At 60.6% G+C, this 25,004-nt stretch overlaps 1 protein-coding gene across 2 annotated transcripts in view; it reads left to right on the top strand.

Moving 5' to 3' along the window:
- PDK3 (pyruvate dehydrogenase kinase 3) overlaps nt 1-23,617 on the top strand; it is a 30,544-nt gene extending 6,927 nt beyond the window's left edge. For both annotated transcript variants that reach the window (XM_029079773.2, XM_029079774.1), the window contains 11 exons: nt 3,474-3,615; nt 7,458-7,529; nt 9,262-9,446; nt 10,629-10,718; nt 13,493-13,570; nt 14,886-14,962; nt 16,671-16,772; nt 17,916-18,026; nt 18,565-18,678; nt 20,974-21,113; nt 23,150-23,617. In XM_029079773.2, coding sequence (XP_028935606.1) covers nt 3,474-3,615; nt 7,458-7,529; nt 9,262-9,446; nt 10,629-10,718; nt 13,493-13,570; nt 14,886-14,962; nt 16,671-16,772; nt 17,916-18,026; nt 18,565-18,678; nt 20,974-21,113; nt 23,150-23,180 — 1,142 coding nt within the window. In that variant the 3' untranslated portion in view covers nt 23,181-23,617. The remainder of the gene's footprint in view (nt 1-3,473; nt 3,616-7,457; nt 7,530-9,261; nt 9,447-10,628; nt 10,719-13,492; nt 13,571-14,885; nt 14,963-16,670; nt 16,773-17,915; nt 18,027-18,564; nt 18,679-20,973; nt 21,114-23,149) is intronic.
- Nucleotides 23,618-25,004: the final 1,387 nt, after the last annotated feature.

Here is a 25,004-nt window from a genome sequence, read left to right as displayed (position 1 = left end):
CGGTTCCCCCAAGTGACGGGGACGATCCGTACGACCGGAATCCGTCTGAGGCTCGCCCCCTCCTGGCCGTGAGTTTCCGTGAAGCGCTCCCAGTGTGCCAGGCACCGTACTAAGCGCTGGGGAGGATACGAGCAAGTCCGTGTCCCGTGCGGGGCTCACGGTCTTGGCCCCCGTTTTATAGATGAGGGAGGTGGGCCCAGAGAAGCGAGGCGACTTGCCCAAGGCCACGCAACGGGCGAGGGGCGAAGGCGGGGTTGGAACCCAGCTTGTCGGGGGAGGGGATGTGTCCGTTTATTGTTCTGTCGTACTCTCGCAGGCGCTTGGGACGGTGTTGCGCACACGGTAAACGCTCAGTAAATACATCTGAAGGAATGAATGAGGTCCTCGGATTCCCAGGCCCGTGCGCTTTCCACCGGCCCACACCGCTCCTCCCTTCGGGCGTGGGACCGTGGCGACGAGGCCACGGTCAGACAACCTCCGGGTCCCTGGGGAGCTCCCTCGAGGAGCCGGTCCTCCCCCGCCCCCTGACTTCCCTCCACCTCTCCCTAGATGGGGAATGGGCCTGCCCCAGGCCTCAGTCTCCCCACCCCCGCCCGCAGCACCTGCCCCAGGGGCCGTAGGGCTCTGTTTTCATCGCCCCGGAGTGGCCCCGTAAGGCCCCGGGGTCCAGATCTTACAGCCGGCAAGAACTCAGCGCCGCCGAGTTCGAATCACCAACGTCCTTCCGGAGGGTGACCGGGTTGTGTCTCGTTGAGCCCCATGCGGGACAGGGATTGCGTCCAACCTGATTAGTTTGCATCTACCCCAGCGCTCAGAACAGCGCTGAACACGTAGTGAGCGCTTAATCAGTGCCATCAATATGATGACTTCCCGGCAAAGACCAAGAGATATAATTGGATGAATATACAATCTCTAAATCATCACGGCAGAACATCCGAGTAAGGAACTCGGGTCCGTGGATAATTTCGCTCCAGACCGTGTGCTTGTTACGAGCGAGGGACCCGTCTGCTAACTCTCCTTGATTGTCCTCTCCTAAGGACTTAATCGAGTACTCTGCGCGTAGTCAGGGCTCAAGAAATACCGTTGATGGACTGACTGCGGTAGGCGTCTTGGTGGTCGGAGATTGGAAAGCTTTGCCCTCGTTCAAAACGGAAGTGGAAGAACTTGGGAAAATCCGGGGTGGCAAAAGCGAGCCGAAATAAGGCATCGACACGCGGCCGGGATGGGGCACTGACGGGCATCCCTGTTGGATCGCCCAGGGTCCGTACCCCGGGCTCCGCGATCTTCATTCGTTAATATTTATTGATCTCTTATTGGGTGCGGAGCATTGGATTAAGCACTCGGGAGAGTAAAATACAACAATCAACCGGCACATTCCCTGCCCACAGCGACCTTACAGTCTAGAGGGGACTTTCCGCCCTAGGCTCGGTTTTGCCCGAGAGAGGCTGCAAAATTCCTGTGCAAGAACCCCTTATTCAAAAGACTGTGGACGATCTTCTCAGTTAGACATGTCCTTCATTTCTTTTCAGCTCATTTCTGAAGCGAGACGTCCGTTTTCTCCACGGTCCGTCCATTGTGGGGACGGGATCTACCGCCAGGGTAGCAGAATTTAAAGGTCTTCAGTTCTGTTGTAATAACTCTACCGGGGAGGCGTAGAGCTTCCTTTCGGCAGTTCGGAATGGACAGTTCCTTTCTTTCAGGCATGTCCGCAATACGCTGGTTTTTTTCCTGACTCGGCAGAGCGGTTCCAAGTTGTCTGCTTGGTTTTGTGTGTGCGGGTGTATTCCTCTAATAATGTTGGTATTAGTTAAATGCTTACTATGTGCAGAGCACTGTTCTAAGCACTGGGGTAGATCCAGGGTCATCAGATTGGCCCCCGTGAGGCTCACGGTCTTCATCCCCATTTTCCAGAGGAGGTAACTGAGGCCCAGAGAAGTGAAGTGACTTACCCACAGTCACCCGGCCGACAAGCGGCAGAGCCGGGATTCGAAACAGTGACCTCTGACTCCCAAGCCCGTGCGCTTTCCAGTGAGCCACGCCGTCTCTAGACCCTACCCTTAACGTTCATGTACTTTGTTTCTCTCCCTAGCAATTAAATATGTATACAGATATGTATTTGTAGATTCAATTGTTTATTCGGTTAATTCCATCCTGATACAGTTGTACATTCCGTACAGTTGCTGCTAACGTTTATAGCCTCGATTTTCCTCCTGCTCCCGCTCTTGTGATATTTAAGTGCTTACTGTGTGCCAGGCACCGTGCTGAGCGCTGGAGTAGAGGTAAGCAAATCGGGTTGGACAGGGTCCCTGTCCCCCGTGGGGCTCACAGTCTCAACCCCCGTTTTCCAGATGAGGTGACGGAGGCCCGGAGAGGTGACGCGACGAGCCCGAGGGCGCACAGCGGACACGTGACGGAGCCGGGATCGGGGCCGGGTCCTTCTGACCTCAGGTCCGGGCTCTGTCGCCCAGGCCACGCTGCGTCCCGATTTTTCAGTGATGTTCGGGGGTCCCCCTCCGATGCCGGAGGGCGGTGATCCTGTGTCTTGCCTCTCCTTTTCTCACTCGGGCACTTCCATTGCGGCTTTGCACTCCGCGGATACCCTTGACGGCGACAGAGGGTAGCCGTCGGCCTACGGCGGTGCCCGGCTAGGTGCCCCAAAGGCTTTCAGGCGAGCCGTTTGGCCCGCTGAGACGGCGGAGTTTCCCGATTTATCGGCGGGACACCCTCCTCCCAATCTCCGGTTTACCTTCCCAAGCAAAGCCGCAGAGAAGAAGAGCCCCAGCCTCGCTTCCCTCTTTCGGGGGGCTGAGGCGGGGACCAGATCTGGCCGCCCGAAATCTGCCGTCGCGGGCCGGAATGGAGAAGTTCCTCGAGATTCATTCGTTCGGTCGTATTTATTGAGCGCTTACTGGGGGCGGAGCGCTGTACTAAGCGCTTGGAAAGTACAGTTCGGCAACAGGTAGGGGCGGTCCCTACCCGACAACGGGCCGCAGCTCCTCCGCAGCGCAGGGCAGTTAAGACGGACTGGCACGGTGCGTGTCGGGGTGGCGAAGAGGTGGGACGTGGCGGATAGAGCACGGGCCTGGGAGTCAGAAGGTCGTGGGTTCTAATCCTGGCTCCCACTTGCCTGCTGCGTGTGACCTTGGGCGAGGCGTGTCACTTCTCTGAGCCTCAGTCACATCATCCGTAAAACCGGGATTGAGCCCCGCGTGGGACGGGGACCGCGTCCGACCCGATTGGCTTGTATCTACCCCAACGCTTCGTACAGCGCTCGGCGCTTACTAAGCACCTGACAAATACTACCGCTATCATCATCAGCGTCCGTCATGGTCCGCTTTGATTTTTCTCTTCCCCGCGTCCGGATCCGGGCCGGTTTCCATTAGCTCTGAACGCCCTCCCCCCCCCCCCCCCCCCACGGAGTTCGACGGTAAAATCCGGCTCATTCGTTCTTTCCGGCTCCTCTCTCCCAACAGGGCGAGATAATGCCTGCGAAAAGACGTCGTACATGTTCCTTCGGAAAGAGCTTCCGGTGCGATTGGCCAACACGATGAGGGAAGTCAACCTCCTGCCCGACAACCTTCTCAGCCGGCCTTCCGTCGGGCTGGTGCAGAGCTGGTGAGTAGATCCCGGGGCTCACGGTGGCTTCGTTTTCGACGGTTCGGAAAGGGCCTGCGGCGGCCGGAGGAAAGCACTCGCGAGCCTCGCTCCCCGGCGGCTATTTGTTAGTCCATTTTTAATAATGTTGGTATTTGTTAAGCGCTTACTATGCGCAGAGCACCGTTCTAAGCGCTGGGGTAGACGCAGCTTGTCCCACGTGAGGCTCACAGTCCGCGTTTTATAAACGAGGTAACTGAGGCCCAGAGAAGTGAAGCGACTTGCCCACAGTCACACAGCTGACAAGCGGCTGAGCCGGGATTTGAACCCATGACCTCCGACTGCCAGGCCCGGGCTCTTTCCACTGAGCCACGCTGGTTGTATGCCATTTGGACTTTTTCCGAACTATCCCCACGAGCGCTCTCGCCCGTCGCCTGCCTCTCCCAGGTGGGAGCGGTCCGACTCCTAGAGAGGAGGCTGTAATCTCGCTGTGGGGGGGGGAATGTGACTGTTTATTGTTCATTCGGTCGTATTTATTGAGCGCTTACTTTGTGCAGAGCACTCTACTAAGCCCCTGGACAATCCGGCACCAAATAGAGACCATCCCTCCCCAGCAGCGGGCTCACGGACTCTCCCAAGTGCTTAGCACAGGGCTCTGCACACAGTAAGCGCTCAGTTCATGCGATCGGCTGACCGATTTCGGGGTAACAGAAGGACACCGGTAGGATCGGACGTTTCCCACGCGGGGTCCAGAAAGGAAGTGTAATTAGCCGAGGGTTTAAATGGCGACCGGCCAGGGTCGCTCCTTCCTCTCGGAACAGGCCGATCTCGAATCGCGGCCAGCCGCTAAAATTCCCGGGAGCCGTTGAGGTCGAGCTCGGTGAAGAGCGCCGGCCCAGAAGCCTCCCCCCGACCCTCCTCGTCAGCGGCACCGGCGAAGGTGTCTATTAATCTCTCCGGGATCGAGGCCCAAAGATGGGTTCCGGGCAGAGCCCGTTCAGGTCGCTGCGAGTCCCTGTCTAATCATGATGATGATGATGATGGTGGTATTTGGGTGCTTGCTATGTGCCAGACACTGTACCGTCGGGGTGGATAAAGCAAGTCAGGTTGGATCTCTGTCCCACGAGGGGCTCACGGTCTCAATCCCCACTCTCCAGATGAGGTCACCGGGGCCCAGAGTAGTCGAGTGACTCGCCCCAGGTCGCGCAGCAGACGGGTGGCGGAGCCCGAGTCTTTAAGGAGCGGCGGGAGGACCAGATCAAAGGCTAGAGAAGTGGAGCAGGAGACGGGATCAGCGATCTAAGGATTTCGAGAGCCTCTCGCCGGCCTGATTGTACCAGACGGGGCATTTCTCTGATCGCGAGGCCGTCCGGGGGTGGGAGAGGCCCCTTTTTTAAAAATAAAGCTATCTGTCAAGTGCTCACTAAGTGCCGGGCACTGTATTAAGGACCAGGATGCGAGATAATCAGGTTGGACACGGCCCCCGTTGCGTATGGGGTTCACAGTCTAAGTAACGTTGGTCTTCCAGTCCGTCAACCGATCGTACTTCCGCGAGGTCCTCTTTGCGGGCCGGGCTCGTGTCTCCCAACTCCGTTTAGATTATGCTCTCCCAAGCGCTTAATGCAGTCCTCCGCCCACGCGGTCAGCTCTCCGTAAATGCCGTCGCCGGACTGATTCGCACGCATTTTTGTCGAAGAGGCGGCAGCAGACGTTCCTCTCTCCGTCCTCTCCTCCCTCCCTCGCTCTCCGTCCATTAGGAGTTAGACCGGGTGGCCCGTCGCCCGGGCGGGCAGCGGGCGGCTCAGAGCAGCGGCGCTTCCGGCCCCGGCGGGGAAGCCACGCCGGAAACGCGGGTCCCGGCAGTCCGGCCGGCTTCCCCCGACACCGCTCCCGCGTGAAGCCCGTCGGGGGGGACAGAACGAAAGGAAGATGGGGTCTTAATTCGGAAGTGGGATCCTTGATCCAAACCGGCCGTGCCAGATAGCGACGTGTCAGGCGACAGGCCGGCGCTCGCCTTGGAGTTTGAAAACCTGGGTGATTTATCCGGGCCCGCCCCGGCAGTCCACCTTTCTGACCCTCACTCGCCCAGCGGTCGCTGTGTTCATTCACTCGTATTTCTTGAGCGCTCACTGTGTGCAGAGCACTGTACGTAGCGGCTGGGGGAGGACGGTACGACAATAAGCAGTGACTTTCCCTGCCCGCAGTGAGCTTACAGTCTAGGGCGGCAGAGACAGACCTCAGTACAGATAAATATATATTTATCGTGGGGCTGGGACCGGGGGAAGAGCAGAGGGAGCGGGTCAGGGCGACGCAGAAGGGGGTGGGAGATGAGGAAAAGGGGGGCCTCGTTTGGGAAGACCTCTGGGAGGAGATGGGCCTTCAACAAGGCGTTGAAGGGGAGAAGGATAATCGTCTGTGGGACCTGAGGAGGGAGGGCGTTCCGGGCCAGAGGCCAGGATTGTTCCGGGAAAAAAATAGCTCATTTTTTGAGCGGTGCTAGTAATAATGTTCTTATTTAGCTTACATCGAATGCAGTCAGTAATATTTATTATTCATTCATTCAGTAGTATTTCTTGAGCGCCTACTAGGTGCAGAGCACTGTACTGAGCGCTTGGAACGAACAAGTCGGCAACAGATAGAGACGGTCCCTGCCGTTTGAGGGGCTCACGGTCTGATCGGGGGGAGACGGACAGACGAGAAGGATGGCGATAAATAGGGTCGAGGGGAAGAACATCTCGTCAAAACGATGGCGACTGAATAGAATCGAGGCGATGAACATTTCATCCACAAAATAAATCGGGTAATGAATAAATAGGGTAATTTATTAAGTGCTTACTATGTGCAGAGCAATAGCAGTGTGCTCTGATAGGGTTTTTTGGTTAAATTATTCATGGTATTTAAGAGCTTACTATGCACCAGGCACTGTACTGAGCACTGGGATAGATCCAAAATAATCAGGTTGGACACAGTTTATGTCCCACTTGGGGCGATCGCAGTCTCCATCCCCGTTTTACAGGTGCGGTTAATGGGGCCCAGAGAAGCGGAGAAGCTGGGATTGGACTTGGAAAGTTCAACCGGAGGCCAGGATGCCTTCCCTGCCCCCGAGGAGCTTCCAGTCTAGTGGACTGTGTAGACAGCAGGGTTGAGCCACTTCACTTCTCTGTGCCTCAGTTTCTTCATCTGTAAAATGCGGATCGAGACTCTGAGCCCCACGTGGGACAACCTGATAACCTCGCATCCGCCCCGGCGCTTAGAACAGCGCTGGGCACGTAGCGCGTGATAAATACCATTATTATTATTATTAAGCCAGAAAGTTTAGGGGACGGAGGCGAGCTGTGGGTAACCTCCTGAGCCATCCCGGAGAGGCCCAGGTTTTGCCCGAGTCCGGCCGACGCGTGGAAAAAGGGACCGGCACGTGATCCCCGGGCCCGAGCGCTGGCTCCCGGGGTGGGGGGGGGGGGGCCCTCCTGTCTGTCACGTGGTCGGCTCTGGGTTCTAATCCCGGCCCTACCGCTCGTCTGCTGCGTGACCCTGGGCGAGCCGCTTCGTTTCTCTGTGCTGCGGTTTACCCCGTCTCACCTGGAAGATGGGGACGAAGAGCGTGAGGCCCCGTGGGGGACATGCGCCGTGTCCAGCCCGATGAGCTTGAGGCCGTCCCAGTGCTCAGTACAGCGCGTGGCGTGTTAAAAAAGAAAACGTACGCGGTACTGGTAGGAAGAGGTACCCCGGGCGCGGGGCACCGAGGGGGTTAAACGGCGTCCACTGAATTAAGTTTGGGGGGGTGCGTGTGTATAAGGGAGACGGAGATAGGCACGCCCCTTCGGCCTGTTGGGTTTACGTTCACTCTCGTTCCCTCGTTCCAGGTACATGCAGAGCTTCCTCGAACTTTTAGACTATGAGAATAAAAGCCCGGAAGACCCTCACGTCTTGGATGAGTAAGTATGGCCGAGAATCTCCCTCCAAAGTTGCCTTCTCGCCGTCGAACGGCCGACAGGGAGCGGAACCCTCTCTGACAGCCAAGCGCAGATGCGCTCATTCAGCCGGAGGGAAAATTCACCGTGCCCTTCATTGCCGCAGAAGGAAGAACGGTGGGGTATCTGTCGGGTCCCGCGTCCGAGGGGAGCGGAGGGTCGCTCGCGAAGCCAGCGGAATTCTCTTTGAATTTTTCGGAGCGACTCCCGCGACGCACGGTACAGTCAACCTTCCGCCCGGTGGAAGCCGTCAGAATTCGCTGTACTGCGTCTTCGGTGAAGCGTTCCGTCGTCGTAAGGGGTTTAAGCTTCCTTCTTTGAGGTCCGCAAGTCGGTCGGAGCCACGTTGCGGCGTAGATATGCGTCGTTCCCTCCGTCGTCCGTTCAGCGGTATTTGTCGAGCGCTTCCCGTGTACGGAGCTCTGGGAAAGTTCACCTGGGCAGCAGATAGAGGCGGTCCCTCCCCGGCGACGGGCTCGCACCGACGTGTTTATATTTAGATCTGACTACGCGACGGTCTCTTCTGCTTGAAGTGGGTACCCCCGGCGTCCAGATAAATCGATCGGGGGTATGTATTGAGCGCTTACCCTGTGCAGCGCTTGGGCGAGCGCCCTAAGAGAGAGTGGCCGGATCCCTTTACCCCTTCCGCTTCACAGCCTCGGCCATGTTTATATCAACGTCTCTCTTCCACCTCTAGACCGGACGCCCGTTATAGGCGGGGAACGTGTCTGCTCATTCTCCGGTACCGCACTTCCCCCAACAGCTAAGGACAGCGCTTTGCACGGAGTGAGCGCTCGATAGATACCACCGGTGGGTCAATTAAGAGACGAGACCGCCAGCTCGTCGGGGGCAGGGAACGTGGCTACCCACTCGGCCGTTCCGTCCTCTCCCAAGCGTTTAGCGGAGTGCTCCGCACACGTTAAGCACTGAATAAATACCCCCGATGGTGATGACGACACGTTCACGTCAGCTTGCGCGTGGTTTTCGGGGGTGTTTACAGGCGGGCCGTACGTTCCACCGTCCTCCTCCTTCACATAGCAACCGTGCCTTCGGTGAAGACGTTTTTCCCCCTCCCTCCCCGCGGCGTCCGGGGGCGGCCGACCCCAGAGGCCGTGTGGTCCGGTGGAAAGAACACGGGCCCGGGAGCCGGAGGACCCGGCTCCTGATCGCGGCTCCACCACCTAACGATAATCGTGACGGTCATCGTTAAGCGCTTACTGTGTGCCAAGCACTGTTCTGAGCTCTGGGGGCGATTGATCGGCTTGTCCCACGTGGGGCTCACCACGGTTTTCGTCCCCATTTTACAGTTGAGGTAACGGAGGCCCAGAGAGGTGAAGCGAGTTGGCCGCAGTCACACAGCTGACCGGCGGCGGATGCCGGGACTGGAACCCACCACCTCCGACTCCCAAGCCCGTGCTCTTTCCGCTGAGCCGCGCCGCCGGCCGGGTGACCCTGGGCGAGTCGCCTCGCTCCTCCGGCCCCCAGTTCCCTCGTCTGGAAAATGGGGATTGAGCCCGTGAGCCCCAGGTGGGACGGGGACTGTGTCCGACTTGATTATCGTGTTTCTACCCCGGTGCTCAGCGCCTCTCCCGGTACAGAGTAAACACTTGAATGCCGTTTCAGAAATTGTTGTTATCGTTATTTCGGCTGGCCTCACAGCCCCCATCTCCTTCCTCCGTCTGTCTCTCCCACTCAGCTTTCTCCAAGTCCTGATAAAGGTCCGAAACCGGCACAATGACGTGGTCCCCACGATGGCCCAGGGGGTGATCGAATACAAAGAGAAGTACGGGTTCGATCCTTTCATCAGCAGCAACATCCAGTATTTCCTGGACCGCTTCTACACCAACCGCATCTCCTTCCGCATGCTCATTAACCAGCACAGTGAGTGAGCCTTCCGCCCGCTCTCGGCCGACGGGCCGTGGCCCTGCCCGCCGGCGTCGCCCGGCGATAAGCCCGATGAACGGTAATCGTCGTCGTCGTCGGGCGCTCGCCGCTTGCCGGGCACCCGCCGGTAGGAGCGAACCGCGCCGGGCACCGTCCCTTTGTCCCCCCGGGGCTCGCTCTCTTGGTCCCCGTCTCGCAGCCGAGGAAACCGAGGTGCGGAGGAGCCGAGCGGCTCGGCCGGGGTCGCGCAGCGGACGAGCGGCAGAGTTGGGCGCGGAACCCAGACCCCGCGACTCCCGGGCCCGCGCTCTTTCCGCAAGGCCGGGTCCCGCTCCCAGCGCCGGGGCGGATCCGGCTTCGTCGGGTCGGAGGTTCGGCCGAGGGGACCGGGCCCCGGCCCGCCCGGGGCTCCCAGCCCGAGGGCAAGAGGGAGCGGACGTGGAGAGGCGGCGTGACGTCCAATCCCGGCTCCGCCCCTCGTCTGCCGCGTGACCTCGGGCGAGTCGCTTGGCCTCTCTGGGCCTCGGTTCCCTCGTCCGTAAGACGGGGATGGAGACTGTGAGCCCCGTTTGCTTGGATCCGCCCCAGCGCTTAGCACAGCGCCTGGCACGTGGCAGGTGCCTGCCAAATACCGCCGAACCCACTTCTACAGCTGTGGGTTTCGCTCGTCCGGGGTCCGAGAGCTGGGACCCATCGCGGCCGCCCGAGATGACCGTCCGGTGATGGATCGATTCACTCGGTCGTGTTTATTGGGCACTCGCGTGTGCAGCGCACTGGGCTGAGCGCTTGGGAGCGTACAGCGCAACGGTAGACAGGCACGTTCCCCGACCGCAGTGAGCTCGCAGTCTAGAGCGGGGGAGACGGACGTTAAAATAAAAAAGGAGATGACAGATGGGTGCCGAAGCGGTGCGGGGCTGGGACGGGGGAAGAAGGGAGGGAGCGAGTCAGGGCGACGCAGAAGGGAGTGGGAAAAAGAGGAGCCGGGGGCTCGGTCGGGGAAGGCCTCCCGGAGGAGGCGGGCCCCCGATAAGGCTCTGAAGGGAGGGGGAGTGGTGGTCTGGCGGATCTGAGGAGGGAGGGCGTGGGAGGCGGTACGCGGGCCGGGCGGCGGCGGCGAGATGGACGAGGCGGAGGCTTAGGGGGAAGGAAGGTCACCGCGCTGTCTCCCTGTCCTTTCAGCCCTTCTGTTCGGCGGTGACACCAACCCGGCTCACCCCAAGCACATCGGGAGCATCGACCCCACCTGCAACGTGGCCGACGTCGTCAAGGGTGAGCGCGCGGGCTGCCTGAATAATAGGAAGCAAAAAATGATCCGTTCGTTCATGCCTGCGTTCATTCGGTCGCATTCATCGAGCGCCTTCCGTGTGCGGGCCGCTGTACCGAGTGCTCGGAACGGACAGTCCGGCGACAGCGGGAGACGATCCCTGCCCGCGGCGGGCTCGGAGTCCAGAAGGGGGGGGAGACAGACATCAGGACGAGTAAACGCGCTTCAGAGGCATCGATGTAAATAAATAGAATCGGAGAGGTATAGAAAAAAATCAGCCCGCCGGAGCGATCGGTGTTGGAAGCGCTGGGGTAGGTGGACGTCAACCGGGTCGGGCACGGTCCCGCTCCCACGTGGAGGTCACGGGCCGAGAAGGGGGCGACGACGGGGATGGAAGGTCCGTTTTACACGTGCAGGCGCAGAGAAGCCAAGCGGCCTGCCCGAGGCCCCTCAGGCCTCACCGCCTCCAGGTGGGCTCCTTGGATCCGGGGCTCGACCGAAGGGCTCAGGGCCGCCGGGGCCTCCTTCGGCGGCGGCTTTGTGAGGGACCCCCCCGGAGGGAGAGGAGGGTCTCTTAATCCCCCTTTTGCGGAGGAGGTAACCGAGGCCCGGAGAAGTGAAGCGACCCGCCCCGGGTCGCCCAGCGGACGAGCGGCGGAGCCGGGGGTCGGAACCCGGGTCCCCCCGAGTCCCGGACCCGGGCTCTGACCACTCGGACGTGTCGCTTCTTTGCCGTCTTCCCCGCTCCGCCGAATGCTCCCGGGTCCTGCCCCTTCCTCCGTCCGTAGGGCGGCCTAAAGCCTGGGAGCCGGAGGACCTGGGTTCTGATTCCCGTCTGCCGTGCGGCCTCGGTAGGTCACTTGGCTGCCCTGTGCCTCGGTTTCCTCAACTGTAAAAAGGAGATTGAATACTTGATCTCCCTCCTGCTTAGCCCTTGAGCCCCATGCCGGACGGGGACTGTACTGGACCCGCTTGACTTGTAGCTACCCCGGGTCTTAGAGAACGGTGCTCGACAGGTCGAGCTTAACAAATACCCATTTTATTTTTATTTTTCAAACGAAGCCTGACAGGTCACGCTGTGGAATTGCACCGAAAACCAGCCAATCCTTTCCTCCCGAGGAGGCGGGCTTCCTGACTTGTGTCAGTTGAATAGCAGCCGGATCAGAGCGAAAGGGCTCGGTCTGTATCACAGCCGGCACCAGGGAGGATTTTCGTAAAACCGCCCCTCTTTCTCCTCTGCGGCAGACGAGGGGCTCCCGTGACACTCTTCAGGCGGGACTCTCGACGTGAACCGTCGAATTCTGTTTAGCTCGTGCCCACTGGATTATATCGAAGTTTCTCAGCTGAGGAAGGAGAAGAACACCAAGCGTCATGACTGCTTGCCGGCAAGCACAGATATTGCATTTCAGAGAGTCGGGGTAGTGATTCTCTGTCTTAGATGATCTCCGTACCTCTCTTCGCCGGAAGCTTTTTTTTTTCTGCCAGTGCGAAAAGTGATCTCTGTCAGAGCTCCGGCTTGTGTACGTGGATGTGTGCCCCTTGAGCCCCTTGAAACTCATGCCATAGGCAACCCCGTGAATGTGTTACGGATTTTTTTTGGATATTATGCCCTGTCATTTCCTCTAGCCGAAGTCAGTTTTAGTGTCTGCCTTCCCCTCTAGACCAGGAGCTCCTTGTAGTGAGCAGTTATGCCTACCAGCTCCACGGTCTTGTGCTCCCAAGGGTTTAGTCCGGTGCTCTGCACACAGGACCTGCTGAAGGGAAGCGGCTTGGCCTTGTGGATAGAGCACGGGCTTGGGAATCGGAAGGACCCGGGTTCTGATCCCAGCCCCGGCGCTTGTCTCCTTGGGCAGGTCAACTTTGCTTTTCCGACCCCACGTGCAGAACACCGGCCTAAGCACTTGGGAGCGTTCAGTACGGCAGAACCACCGGCCACGTTCCCTCTCCGTAAGCGGCTTACGGGCTAGAGGGGGAGACGGACGTGACCTGAAGTACGAATAGATAAGTATTATAAAGAACTGAAAGACACGTAGCCGCACGACCTGGTGGTAAGAGACCGGGGAGTCGGAAGGACCTGGGTTCCGATCCCGGCTCCGCCACGCGTCCGCCGTGTGACCTTGGGCAGGTCGCTTCATTTCTCCGTGCCTCAGTTCCCTCCCCCGTAAAATGGGGATTAGGAGCGTGAGCCTCACGAGGGACAGGGACGGTAGTGCAACCTGATGACCTTGTACCCACCCCGGCGCTTAGAACGGCGCCTGGCACGTAGGGAGCGCGTAACGACTACCGTCGTAAGTGGAGTGGGGTTAGGGGCGGGGGTAGATATCCGACGTCCAAGGTGACGGGATCCAGGCGCGGAGACGACGCGGATGGGAGAGGGAGCCGGGGAAGAGGGAGCGATCGGGGGAGGCCTCTTGGAGGAGACGCGACCTTGGTGATCCTGGCGTCATCCCTCGTCCGCCCCAGGATGGGAAGGACAGCTCACCGTCCCTCCCAGCACGACCGGAACGGCAGCCCTCCGAGTCTTCGGCCGTGTAGTGGGCTCTCGCGTGAAATCTGTGGGTTTAAAACATCAAAACTAAGCCCACTGGACTGGCGAGCTTAAGCCTAAAATCCATCAGTGGTACTTACTGAGCGCTCCCCGGGTGCGGAGAACTCCACTCAGCGCTTGAGAGAGTACAGCAGCGTCAGCCGACCCGTGCCCTGCCTGAGCTGGCGGCAGTTGCCAAGGTGTCGCGTTTGTGTGTGAAAAAACTCTTAAAACCCCTTTCGTCTTTCGCAGACGCCTATGAGACGGCCAAGATGCTGTGTGAGCAGTACTATCTCGTAGCCCCCGAGTTGGAAGTTGAAGAATTTAACGGTAAACGAAAGAGCCCTAGCCTTCTTCAGTCCTAAGGGAGAGTGTTACTTGAACTGGGCCGAAAATTCGCAGGGACAGTGAAGATGCCGTGGAGAAACGCAGGTTGGGAAACCTCCCCAACAGACACGGAAACACCCTTGAAATGGAGATATACCAGACTCTCGAGTCGAGGGCCTGATTAAAAAAAAAAAAAAAAAAAATCATACCGGAATCCTCTTAGCGGTACCGAGAGCGTTGAGTAAGTGCTTGCTGAGTGCGGAGCCCCGAACTAAGCACTGGGAGAGAATACACAGATTTGGGATTTTTCAAAATTTTAGTCGTTAAGTGCTTACTGTACGTCGAACGCTGGGGTGGATAGAGGTGGATCAGGCTGGACGCAGTCCCCCTTGGTTCGTTCGTTCGTTCGTTGTTCGTTCATTCAGTCGGCCGTATTTATTGAGCGCTTACTGTGTGCAGGGCACTGTACTGAGCGCTTGGAACGGACAGTTCGGCAACAGATGGCGACGGTCCCTGCCCGTTGACGGGCTCACGGTCTGATCGGGGGAGACAGACAGACTTAAACAGTGGCAGTAAATAGGATCAAGGGGATGTACACCTCATTAACAAAATAAATAGGGTGATAAAAATATATACGAATGAGCACAGGGCTGAGGGGAGGGGAGAGGGGGAGGAGCAGAGGGAACGGGGGTAAAGGGGCCCTTAGCAGAGGGGAGGTGAAGGGGGGGCGGAGAGGGAGCAGAGGGAAAAGGGGAAGCTCAGTGTGGGAAGGCCTCTCGGGGGAGGTGAGTGAGCTCCCGGTAGGGCTCTGAAGAGGGGAAGAGAGTGAGTTCGGCGGAGGCGAGGAGGGAGGGCGTCCCGGGACGGCGAGAGGACGCGGGCCGGGGGTCGACGGCGGGACGGGCGAGAACGGGGGACGGCGAGGAGGCGGGCGGCGGAGGAGCGGGGCGTGCGGGCTGGGCGGTGGAATGCGAGAAGGGAGGAGAGGTAGGAGGGGGCGAGGGGACGGACGGCCTCGGAGCCCAGAGTGAGAAGTTACTGCTTCGTGCGGGGGGTCGATAGGCAACCCCTGGAGGTTTCTAAGAAGGGGAGTGACACGCCCAGGGCGTTTCTGCGGGAAGATGAGCCGGGCGGCGGAGTGAAGAACAGAGTGGAGCGGGGGGAGGCAGGAGGAAGGGAGATGAGAGAGAAGGCTGACACGATAATCCAGCCGGGATACTATGAGAGCCCGGTCCTCTTTCCCGTTAACGGTCCTCTTGATTCAAACTTGTTTTTTTTTTTTTTTTTTTTTTTAAATCGTCGTCGTCGTCTTTCTCAGCCAAAGCTCCGGAGAAGCCCATTCAAGTCGTTTACGTACCTTCTCACCTGTTTCACATGCTATTTGAGTTGTTCAAGGTGAGTGGAGTTGGAGGAGAGCCAAGGCCAACGGCAGCCGCGGGCCCCCCGGCTCCGTCTGCCGGGCGATCGACGGACGGTCCTAAGGAGAGAGGCGGTGTGGCCCACTGCATAGAGCAGAACCGTTCGCCGTCCCTTCGGGGGGGCTCGCAGTCCGAGCAGGCGACAGAACAGCTTTTGGATCCCCGTTTTAGTGCCGAGGAAACGGAGGCTCGGACCCGCGGGCCCGTGCTCTTTCCGCTAGACCCCCGGACTGTAAGCTCGCGGCGGGAGGGGTGTGTGTCTGTCTGTTGTTATGTCGTGCTCTCCCAAGCGCTTAATACGGTGCTCTGCACGCAGTAAGCGCTCAGTGATCCAGAGTAACTGCTTCCGGATCCGATGAGGTTGGAGGCGGCGCGAGTTCCGCGGCCAGAGGGTGGTCAGGGACGGGGAGTGAGTTGTGCATTTCCAGGGTGCTCGATTGGAAGTTGGAGAGACAGGCAAGAGATTGGGGTGGGCAGATGGATATTCCAGGCAGAGGCTATTTTTAAGTCAGACTTACTGATTTCCGGTGGCGAACGGTAGCCGCGCTCCTGGAAGTTGACAGTTGTGCTGATTTTTGCCTCCTGGAACGATGCGGCCGCCCTCAGGGGGAGACGGGGATTCGGTTCCGAACCTTCCCTTCGGCCCCTGCGGCTTTCTCCGGATTTTCCTTAGCGCTTGGGGTTTTTTTTCCCCTTTCTTTAGCCAGCGGTTTTCGTGGGGGGGGGTCGTTTCTAATTTGCAAAACACTCCGAGGGTAAATAGAGTTTCCGTAGGAGCCGAGTCCGTCTGACCTACGATTCTTCTGGGAGAAAGATCTGAGAGATCTCACCTCGGCCACCGGGGAAGTGATACGGGGATCGTCGAGCTTGGGGCGGGGGCCTTCGTGGGACGACGCAAAGAGCGAAATCCGGGGGGGAAACGGTCACCGGGGGGCTTACTGCGTGCGGAGCGCCGTACCGAGCGCCTGGGACAGGACGATACGACCGAAGGGGTAGGCACGTTCCCGTTTCCCGTCGTACCTTTCCCGATGAAGATGCTCTAGCTGCCTGGTCTCTCCCGGGTGAGAAGGGAGGCGCCTGGATCTCTCGGACTCGATGATAATGACGACGGGGGTCCCTCTTAAGCCCTTGCTATGCACCGGTGTCGGCAGAAGAGCAACGGGTCCCCCTCGGTGCTCACCGGAGGGAGGACAGTAATGGAACCCCCGTTACGTTGATGAGGGAAGAGAGTGACTCGCTCGGGGTTCTGGAGTCAGGCCCCTGTTCTTCCCCACAGGGCCACTTCTCGAATTATCGGCCTCGGTCCACCGGCCCCGGAAATATATTAACGACCCGGTCTCTCGGGTCCGATCTCTCGCTTGGAAAGCGCGACAGCCGACGAAGTCGCCGCCCCCGGCTCAGCTCTCGATCCGTCAGCCGGCCGCCGATCCTTTAAAGGGGTCGCCGGGCTGAAATCACTGCCCTCCTGAGCCAGAGATCGCTCGGAAAAGCGGCGAAGGGGCCGAAGCGTTCGGAAGGCGAACCGCGACCCGCCGTCTGGCGCGGGAAGGCGACCGGCGGCTGCTGTCGACGGATCGATGGACGTGGTCTCGGGCGGCGTCTCTCGAACGCGTGCCGTGCGCCGAGCGTCGTCCGAGCCCTCGAGAGACCTCCCCCGGCCTTTTCTTTTTTTCCCGAAATTTTAGAACTCCATGAGAGCAACGGTGGAGCTGCACGAAGGGAGGAAAGAAGGCTACCCGGCCGTTAAGACTCTAGTCACTTTGGGAAAAGAAGACCTGTCCATTAAGGTAGGGGCTTCTCTCGATGCCCGTCCCCCGGGGGGGAGAGCGGCGTCGGGCCCAAGGATTTCCCGTCGTCGACCTCGAGGAGGAAAGCCGGGGTTTCGCTTGCTAACGTGGTCCTCGCTGTCGAGTGACCGCTCGGCGGCGCCGGGGCGTCTCTATAGAGGAACGGGACGCGGGGGGCCGATAGGCGGCGGGAAGGACGAGGACGCGTGGGTCGGTGCCGATGAGTAATGATAACGATGGCGTCCGTTAAGCGCTTACCGTGTGCCGAGCACGGTTCTAAGCGCCGGCGTAGATACAGGGTCATCAGGTTGCCCCGCTTGGGGCTCCCGGTCTCGATCCCCATTTTCCAGCCGAGGCGACCGAGGCCCGGAGAGGCGAGGCGACTCGCCCAGAGTCAGGCGGCAGGCAAGCGGCGGAGCCGGGATCGGGACCCACGACCTCCGACTCCCAAGCCCGGGCTCTTTCCGCCGCGCCGCGCCGCTTCTCGGATAATCGGCGATACCCGGGAGACGGTGGGAAGGAGTTTGGCCTAGCGGAAAGAGCCCGGGCCCGGGAGTCGGAGGTCATGGGTTCTGATCCCAGGTCCGCCACATGTCTGGAAAATGGGGAGGGAGACCGTGAGCCCCGTGTGGGACCGAGTCCAACCTAATCATCTGGTATCTGCCCCGGCGCCGAGAACGACGTCTGGCATATAGCGAGCGCTCAACGAGTACCGCGGGTGTAATTACCATCATCATCGATGGCAAATGGTAGAAAAAATAGCCGGGCGAGTCCACGTCGAAGTGGGTCGGGTTGAAGTGGGCCAGGCAAAGGCAGACCGAAGGAGCCGGGGAAGCGGGGAATGCCTTCCGGGAGAATCGGCCTCTCCGGAGGATTTCGGAGGTGGGGAGAGGGGGCTTTAAAGCGAGGAGAAAGGGAGAGCGCTCGGTTGTACCCGGCACTCGCAGAGTGCTCCGCACACGGCGAGCGCTCGGTCGGTGCAGCCGACCGGCTGAAAGTAGGGGAGGGGGGAGGGGGGAGAGGGAGGCATGTGCGGGTTGGGGCGATAGCCGGGGAGGACTTCGAGTCGACGTTTCCGGACGTTCCGGGGGGGGTCGGTCCTTGGGCCTCCCGAGAGACCGAGCGCCGTTCTGTTTCCCGTAGATAAGCGACCGGGGAGGCGGCGTGCCCCTCAGGAAGATCGACCGCCTGTTCAACTATATGTATTCGACGGCTCCCAGGCCGAGCCTGGAACCGTCGCGGGCCGCCCCTCTGGTGAGCGTCCCTCTCCGTCCGTCCGTCTGTCCGTCTTCCGACAGGGCGTTTCCCAAGGCGAACTCACACCCGGGAGGGCGAGGGTGGCTCTCGAGATGATAATATTCGTTCGCCCATTCGGTCGTATTTACTGAGCGCTCCCTGCGTGCCGAGCACTGCAGTAAGCTCGCGGGAGAGTACGCCGTAACGCCATGCCCCGCCCACGGCGAGCTTTCGGTCCGGAGCCCCGGAAAAGCTCCGGATTCGGGTGGCGGATCGGCGCCGACAGCCGACGCGGTTTTGATCCCGGACCTTTCGGGCGGGTATCTCCCGAGAGGGTCGACGGCCTTCCCACCGAAACTCCCCGGCTTTGGCCCCGCGATTGTTCGGGATCGTCGGAAGAGCTCGTGTCCGCCGAGGGCGTTCTCGTTTCCCCCGCCGTCGAAGCGGTCTTTTTATTAGGGGAGGCCTCCGACTTGGAAGCTCCCTCGGATCACGCGGATACGCCGGACGCCTCTCCGCCCCCCTCACCGCGTGGCCCTCTCTCCGCTTCTTCCAGGCCGGGTTTGGCTACGGCCTGCCCATTTCCCGTCTGTACGCCAGGTATTTCCAGGGGGACCTCAAGCTCTATTCCATGGAAGGCGTGGGAACGGACGCCGTGATTTATCTGAAGGTATTTCCAGCCTCGCCCCCGGGCCGGCACCTGCCGCGGCGCGTCGGACGACGCTCCCGAAGCTGGACCGGTCCTTCCCGGGAGCGGCCGGTGACGTCCGCTGCCGAATCCGGAAAGACCCGGCACCGCCTCTCCCTCACGTACAGTCTCCCGTGAAAACCACGGTCCACGTCGTCCTTGCGGTCTTGCGTGCTTTTTACAGTTGAACGCAAACTTATACGTGTAATAATGGTGACGGCGGCGGTATCTGCTAAGCGCTCACCGTGTGCCCAGCACCGTTCTAAGCGCTGGGGGAGACAGAAGGCGATCGGGTCGTCCCGCGTGGGGTTCGCGGTCTTCATCCCCATTTTCCGGATGAGGTCACGAGGCCCAGAGAAGTGAAAGCGACTTGCCCGAGGTCACGCGGCTGGCGAGTGGCGGATCCCGGGATTAGAACCCACGACCTCCGACTCCCAAACCCGGGCTCTTCCCGCTGAGCCACGTTGCTTCACACGCGAACGCACGTATACAAGTTTACAGAGATGGATATACGCACACCGCCAAAATATACTCATTCACATATATACGCATTCCTGCGTACACACACGCGTCCCCACAGGACGCGCAAATCTACATGTACACCTATGTGCGCACATGTACCCATATGCACACACAAACCCATAGACATAGACCCACGGAGGAGCAGCGGCGGTGTAGCGGAGAGAGCACGGGCCACGAGTTCTAATCCCGGCTCTACCACTCGTCTGCCGTGTGGCCTCGGGCGAGTCGCTTCGCTTCTCCGTGCCTCAGTTACCTCATCCGTAATCAAGAGTAGGAGGCCAGCGTGGGACGGGGACCGGGTCCGGCCCGATTAACCCGTATCTCTCCCGGCACTTAGGACGGTAAGTGCCTAAGAAGTACAATAATCTTAATGACGATTATTATGCGTACACACATAGATAGATAGACCCACACCGACACGATTTTTATTTTTCTCCACCTGCTTTTTGCCCATCTCTTCTACGTCACAGTTCTAAGCTTTCACGTTTTATACCGTCAGAAAGCGTCAGCGGAGGGACGGTCGGGCATCGGGGGTCAGTGAGACCGTTCTCAAAACCGTTCCCCTCCAGACCTGCTCGGTCGGAAGAGGCGGAAGAGGCGTGTCGGGGAAGGAAGGCTCGGGCGGGAGCTCCGTCCGTTGGCCGTAGGCCTCCCGTGACGTGACGAGGGTTCCGGAGCCGTTGGAGAGGAGGGGTCCCTCTGTTCCGCTTCAGGGGAGGGTCAGCCGTACGCTAGAAAAGCTCCTGGCCCTAATGGCAGGCCAGGGGTTTGGTCGGGGCGGTGTTTCTATCGCGGGAAATGAAAGCGTTCCGAATCCGCACGACGACGGAGGGCCGTCGGGCCGGCGGCGTAGAGCACGGCTCCGGAGAGCGGGGACTCCCGGCCGGTTGAAGGAAGAGGGGAGTGTGCGGGACAACTTTTTCTTCGGAGACTGCCCACGCCAGTCTCCTTTCCTCCTCCTCACACTCTCTCTCCTCTCTTTATCTGCTCTCCCTGTCCTCTCTCTCTCTCTCTCTCTCTCACTTCTCTCTCTCCTCTTCTCTCTCTCTGTCCTCTTTTCTCTCCTCTCTTTCTCTCCTCTCCCTCGTCTTCCTCCTCTCCCATCTCCCCTCCTCTCCCTTCTCTCCCTCCCATTTCCTCTCCTCTTTCTCTCCTCTCTTCTCCCTCCTCTCCCTTCTTTCCCTCATCTTCTCTCCCTCTTCTCTCTCTCCTCTTTCTCTCTCTTCTCCCTCCTCTCCTATTTTCTCTACCTCTTCCCTCTCTCCTCTCTTCTCTGTCCTTGCTCTCCTCTCTCTCCTCTCCGTCCTCTTCCGTCTCTCCCATTTTCTCTCCCTGTTCTCTCCTTTCTCTCTCCCTTCTCTCCCTCTCTCCTCTCTCTCTTCTCTCTCCTCTCCCTCTCCCTCCTCTCCCTTCTCTCCTATCTTCTCTCCTCTCTTCCTTCTCTCGCTCTTCTTTCTTTCTCTCTCCTCTTTCTCCTCTCTCTCCTCTTTCTCTCCTCTCCCTCCTCTCCCATTTTCTCTCCCTCTTCTCTCTCTCCCTTCTCTCCTCTCTCCCTCTCCCTTCTTTCCCTCCCTTGTTTTCTCTCCCTCTTCTCTCCTCTCCCTTCTCTCCCATTTTATCTCCCTCTTCTCTCTCTCCTTTCTCTCTCTTCCTTCTCTCCCTCTCTCCTCTCTTCTCTCTCCTCTCTGTTCTTTCCCTGTTTTCTCTCTCCCCGCCCTCCCTTTCATAAATGTTTCTCTCTGTGGTTCCCCACAGGCCCTTTCAAGTGAATCATTTGAGAGGCTGCCGGTGTTTAATAAGTCGGCCTGGCGGCACTATAAGACGACGCCCGAAGCCGACGACTGGAGCAACCCCAGCAGCGAACCCAGGGACGCTTCCAAATACAAGGCCGACCCGTAATTGCCTCCCCGCCCCCCGCCCCGCTCCCCTCTCGCGGCGTCCGCCCGTCCGTCCTCCCGTCCCCCGGGTCCCGCCGCACGGCACGGGAGGGCCCCGGGATCGAGAGACGGGACGGGGAGGGCACGGGATGGTGTTCGGGGGGTGAGTTTTCACTTCCAAGATGGTTACGGCACTGCCGGAGACGGTGGGTTTTTTTGTTTTTGTCGTGGAAATGATATCTGTAAAAGCCCTTACTCTGTGGCCGGCCCTGCAGTCGATCGGTCGGTCGTGTCCGTCGAGCGCTCGCTTTGTGCGGGGCACCGTGTCGGGCGTCGGGGAGGGTGCAGAGTCACAGTAAACCGACGCATCCCTTGCCCACGACGAGCTCACGGTCTAGAGGAACGTAGAGCCGTGGGGTAGATACCGGCCAATCGGGTCGGACGCGGTCCCCGAGCACGGGTACGGGATCTCCGTTCTTCAGATGGGGGAACTGAGGCGCGGGGAAGTGACTCGCCCCGGGTCACACCCGGCGGGGCACTTAGGTCCAGACACTGTTCTAATCACTGGGGGGGATGCAAGCCGATCACGTTGGACGCAGTCCCTGTCCCCCATGGGGCTCACGGCCTTCGGCAGAGGAGGGAACCCAGAGAAGAGAGTTAATAATAATAATAATAATAATAATAATAACGTCGGTATCTGGTAAGCGCTTACTATATGCCGGGCAGCATTCTAAGCGACTCGCCCAGGGTCACCCAGCTGACGGGTGGCGGAGCCGGGATTAGAACCCGGGTCCTTCCGACTCCCAGGCCCGTGCGCTTACCGTTAGGCCACGCCGCCGCTCTCCACGCCGATGGCGGAGCTCTCCGGCAGACACGGGTCGGCGCGACGGGAAGCCGGCCTCACCGGTTACCCCGCGCTGACCGTGGCGCCGGCCTCGGCCTCTCGGCCGGTCCCCGTGTAGGAGGGCTTCCCTCCCCGCCCCCGTCTGTCACGCCGAAGAGCCCTTCTAAGGAGTTCATCCTTCTCTCCGTAATTCCGCATACCCTCCCTTGACTTGGGTCGGAGAGCCCGAAGCTCAGGGTCTCGACCGCCAGGACGGCCCACGTGGACTCTCGCCGCCGGTCTCCGGATCGGCCGCAGCGGGATCCCGCGATTCTCGCTCCGACTTCCGCGTGGGGCCGTCGCCCCGTTTTCGGGGGGGGAGGGATCTGCGAGACGGGCCGGGAGAGGGACCCGATCCTTCCTGCCTTGCTCCTGTTTCAGATGACTGATGATGATGATAATCATTGTACTCGTTAAGCGCTTACGGTGTGCCGAGCGCCGGGGCAGATACACGTCCATCGGGTCGGACACGGTCCCCGTCCCGCCTCGGCCTCTTAATGGGAGGCCACTCTGTTTCTCTGAAACTCTCGAGGCAGCCAGAATCCGGATGGGATTTATCTTCCGGTGACACTCGAGCGAGTAACAGACGGACAGGTCGGCGGGAGGCTCTTCCCCGATCAGGGTGCCCTTCTGGCACTCGGAGAAGTACGGGGGTGGACCCGCTCTGAAACCCGGGCATCTTCAGAAGCCCCCGCCCGCCTCTCATCCGCCTTGACCCCGGGCGAGCCGCCTCCCTCCTCCGGGCCCCCGTCCGTCAAACGGGGGTCGAAACCGCGAGCCCCGAGCGGGGCGGGAGCCGGGTCCGACCCGATTATCCCTTACCTGCCCCGGGGGTCGGCACGCTGCCCGGCACGGGGTGAGCGCTCGACGGACAGGGCGGCCGTGACGATTATTTTGGCCCGGAGAGAGCGCTCCGTACCTGCCGCCGCTCCCCGTACGGTCAGCGTCGTCGCTGCCGTCAGGAAGCCTCCGGGGGGGAGAAGCGAGCGCCCCGAGCGGGTCACGGGTCCGGCGGGAGTCGGGGTTTTCCCCGCCTTCTTTTCGGGACGAAGCGGGTGCCCGGAGCCGGTCGCGGTACCGCGGGAAGTGGGCCTTCCCTGCCTTCTCCGGGGCAGGCGGCGGTCTTGGAGGGAGCCGGCCTTCCCTGACCCACCTTTTCCCTCCTCGGCAGAGACAAGGCGAAAAGCGACCGGACGCCGTGAGGAGCCGTGGACCGGGAAGGAACGTCGCGTCTCCCGCAGCGGCTCGCCCGGCGAGCGGCCGACCCCGGGGCCGGCCCGGGCGCCTCCGGGACGACGGCTCCGGCCCGGTCCGGCCCCGCCGACGGCCCCGGGGCGTCCGGCCGGCGGGCGCCTTGACGGTCGGGCGGGCCCCGTGCCCTCCACCGCGGCTTCCGCCCCGTCCGCTCGCCACCCCCCGCCCCCGCCTCCACCCGTCTCGGCGGCGTCCGGCGGGGCCGCCGTCTACTCCACGGCCGGGCGCCGCCCCGGCGTCCGTCGCCGGCCGAGACTTTCCGCCGCGCCCCAGTCGTCCGTCCCTCGGCCCCCGGCCCCTCCCGCTCTCCGTCCCTCTCCCGCCGTCGATCTCCATCCCGCGTGTACCTCGCCCCGCTCTCCGATTAAAGCGTTCTCAAAGCCGAGTCGGGACGTCACTGATCCGCCCGCCGCCCCCCGGGGCCTCGGGGAGATGGGACCTCCCCGGTCCGGTCCCGCGAGGGGCCTCCCGGTCCGTCCTCTCCGGGTCGGTGGACGACGGCGACGGGTCCGCCCGAGCGAGACGGGGCCCGGGAGTCTTCGGATTCTTCCCGGGGAGGTGGGGGGCTTCCCGCGACGCAGTCGACCCGGCGTCAGATTCTCTATTGAACCCCCTCCGGCGGCGCGGGATCGTTCGAATCCCCGAGACGGGGCGCGTCGCCCTCTTCTATTTTATTTAAATGGTATCGCCTAAAGGCCCGACTGTCTGTCCCACGGGGGGCTCAGAGTCTCGATGCCCGTTTTCCAGATGAGGGGAACCGGGGCACGGAGAAGCGAAAGGGACTTGCCCGAGGCCACCCGAGAGACCGGCGGCGGAGCGCCCGTGACCCCCTGACTCCGGGGCCCCGGCTCTCTCCGCTCCGCCGTGCTGCTTCTCCTAAAGAACGGTCCCGGGATTAAAACGATCTGCAGGCAGTGTTTCGGTTTTTGTTTTCCACGGACGTTGTGATGGGTAAACCCAGAGATCAGGAACCGAAGTGACCCGTTGTCCGGCGGCGTGTCGTCCAGCTCTGCGACTAGCAGAAGTTCGGGCTCTGTGCGGGAAATTCTGGGACTTGGCTCGGTTGTATTTATCGTGCGCTCTCTGTGCGCGGAGCACTGTACCGACCGCTCGGGAGAGTCCGGCCCGATAACGAAGAGACCCATCCCCTGCCCACGACTTAGGTTGGGGGCGGAGGTCAACCGACGGCCCGAAAAAGCGGGCATACGGGAGGCAAGGAGAGTCGGGTCCGGATGCGGTTTCGAAAGGGACATCATCTGTTTTCTAAACATCGCTAGGTTACGCCGTCAGCGCAGAAGATGGACAACTGAGCAGCAGCAGGAAGATCGTCGGGTCCAAGAGAGAGGACTTGGGGGGAAGGGAAGGAGAATCCCTGTCGGGTCGATTCACCGACGCCGTGTCGCGATATCCCGACCACGCGGCGCAGCTGTCGAAGATGGGATCTGGCCGCTGCACGTTGGATCCGTCGCGGTAATCGGACACGCGTCAGGTGGCTGACGTGGACACGGCACGGTTCTGCCGTCTCTTCGGGCGATCCCGGTTTTATCCGCGTTTCCCCCGGGGGCCGTCCTTGGGCGCCCAGGCGGCCGTCCTGATGCGTCGCCCGAGGACGGGTCGGTTCCCCGTTGCCCAAGCTCACGCGTTCCGGGAGGGAGAGTTTTGATCGGTGGGAAAGAGGCGATGAGAGGAAAGCTGGACGGCGGTAAAGAGGCTCTTCCCCAGTCTTGGAACGGTCCGCCGCGTCCGCGGCGGCGGAGCCGGTCGGGAGTCCC

This window comes from Ornithorhynchus anatinus, chromosome 15 (assembly GCF_004115215.2).
Source record: "Ornithorhynchus anatinus isolate Pmale09 chromosome 15, mOrnAna1.pri.v4, whole genome shotgun sequence".
Taxonomy (NCBI): Eukaryota; Metazoa; Chordata; class Mammalia; order Monotremata; family Ornithorhynchidae; genus Ornithorhynchus; species Ornithorhynchus anatinus.
This window is presented reverse-complemented; position numbering and strand designations above follow the sequence as displayed.